General features: G+C 55.3%; 1 protein-coding gene across 1 annotated transcript in view; it reads left to right on the top strand.

The window, feature by feature from the left end:
* The window catches only part of FHOD1 (formin homology 2 domain containing 1), a 15,808-nt gene that overhangs the window by 10,095 nt on the left and 5,124 nt on the right, over positions 1 to 589 (top strand). The window contains exon 7 of the mRNA XM_023518920.1: positions 54 to 230. Within this exon, the coding sequence (XP_023374688.1) occupies positions 54 to 230 (177 nt within the window). The remainder of the gene's footprint in view (positions 1 to 53; positions 231 to 589) is intronic.

Below are 589 nucleotides of genomic sequence, written 5' to 3' on the forward strand. Positions count from 1 at the left end.
GATGGATCCCACCTCCTCTCCCTCCCACCCCTGCTGACAGACCCCGCCTCCAGCCCCACAGGTTCCGCCTCACCAATAGGCCCCACCTCCTCCACCGGTTCTGCCCTCCTGACAGGCCCCGTTTGCAGCCCTGTGGGCCCTACTTCTGGCCTCAGTACTTCTGTGAACCTCTTTCCTACTATCTCTGTGGCATCCTCAGCTGACAGCTCCTGCGAAAGGAGCATCTACAAGTAAGTAGGGAGATAGAGGTTACTCTGGGAGTCCTTTCTCCAACAACTGTCCCTGCACTTTGCGCCCCTCCACGGGCCCTCAGCCTCCTCTGCCCAAACGCGTGCTTTCTCTTTCTTTCCAGACTTCACCAAACTGCTCCCGTTTGGTAAGTGACCCCTGGGGTGTGGGGTCGGCTCCTGCTGGACCTCCTCCTGCGGCTTCTCTTTATCTCCTTCTAACATTCCTCCTGTCTTTGCCTCTTGTCATTTGTCTCTCTACCTGCTCTGTTTCTCTGTCACTCTCTTGTCCTGCTTTCTTTTTTCCAGCTGATGAAATGAACACAGAAGTCTTTGTCTTCTACTGCACCCTCTCCTGCTTC

The sequence above is a fragment of the Otolemur garnettii genome, unplaced genomic scaffold, assembly GCF_000181295.1.
Source record: "Otolemur garnettii isolate 467f Iridium unplaced genomic scaffold, OtoGar3 scaffold00151, whole genome shotgun sequence".
Taxonomy (NCBI): domain Eukaryota; kingdom Metazoa; phylum Chordata; class Mammalia; order Primates; family Galagidae; genus Otolemur; species Otolemur garnettii.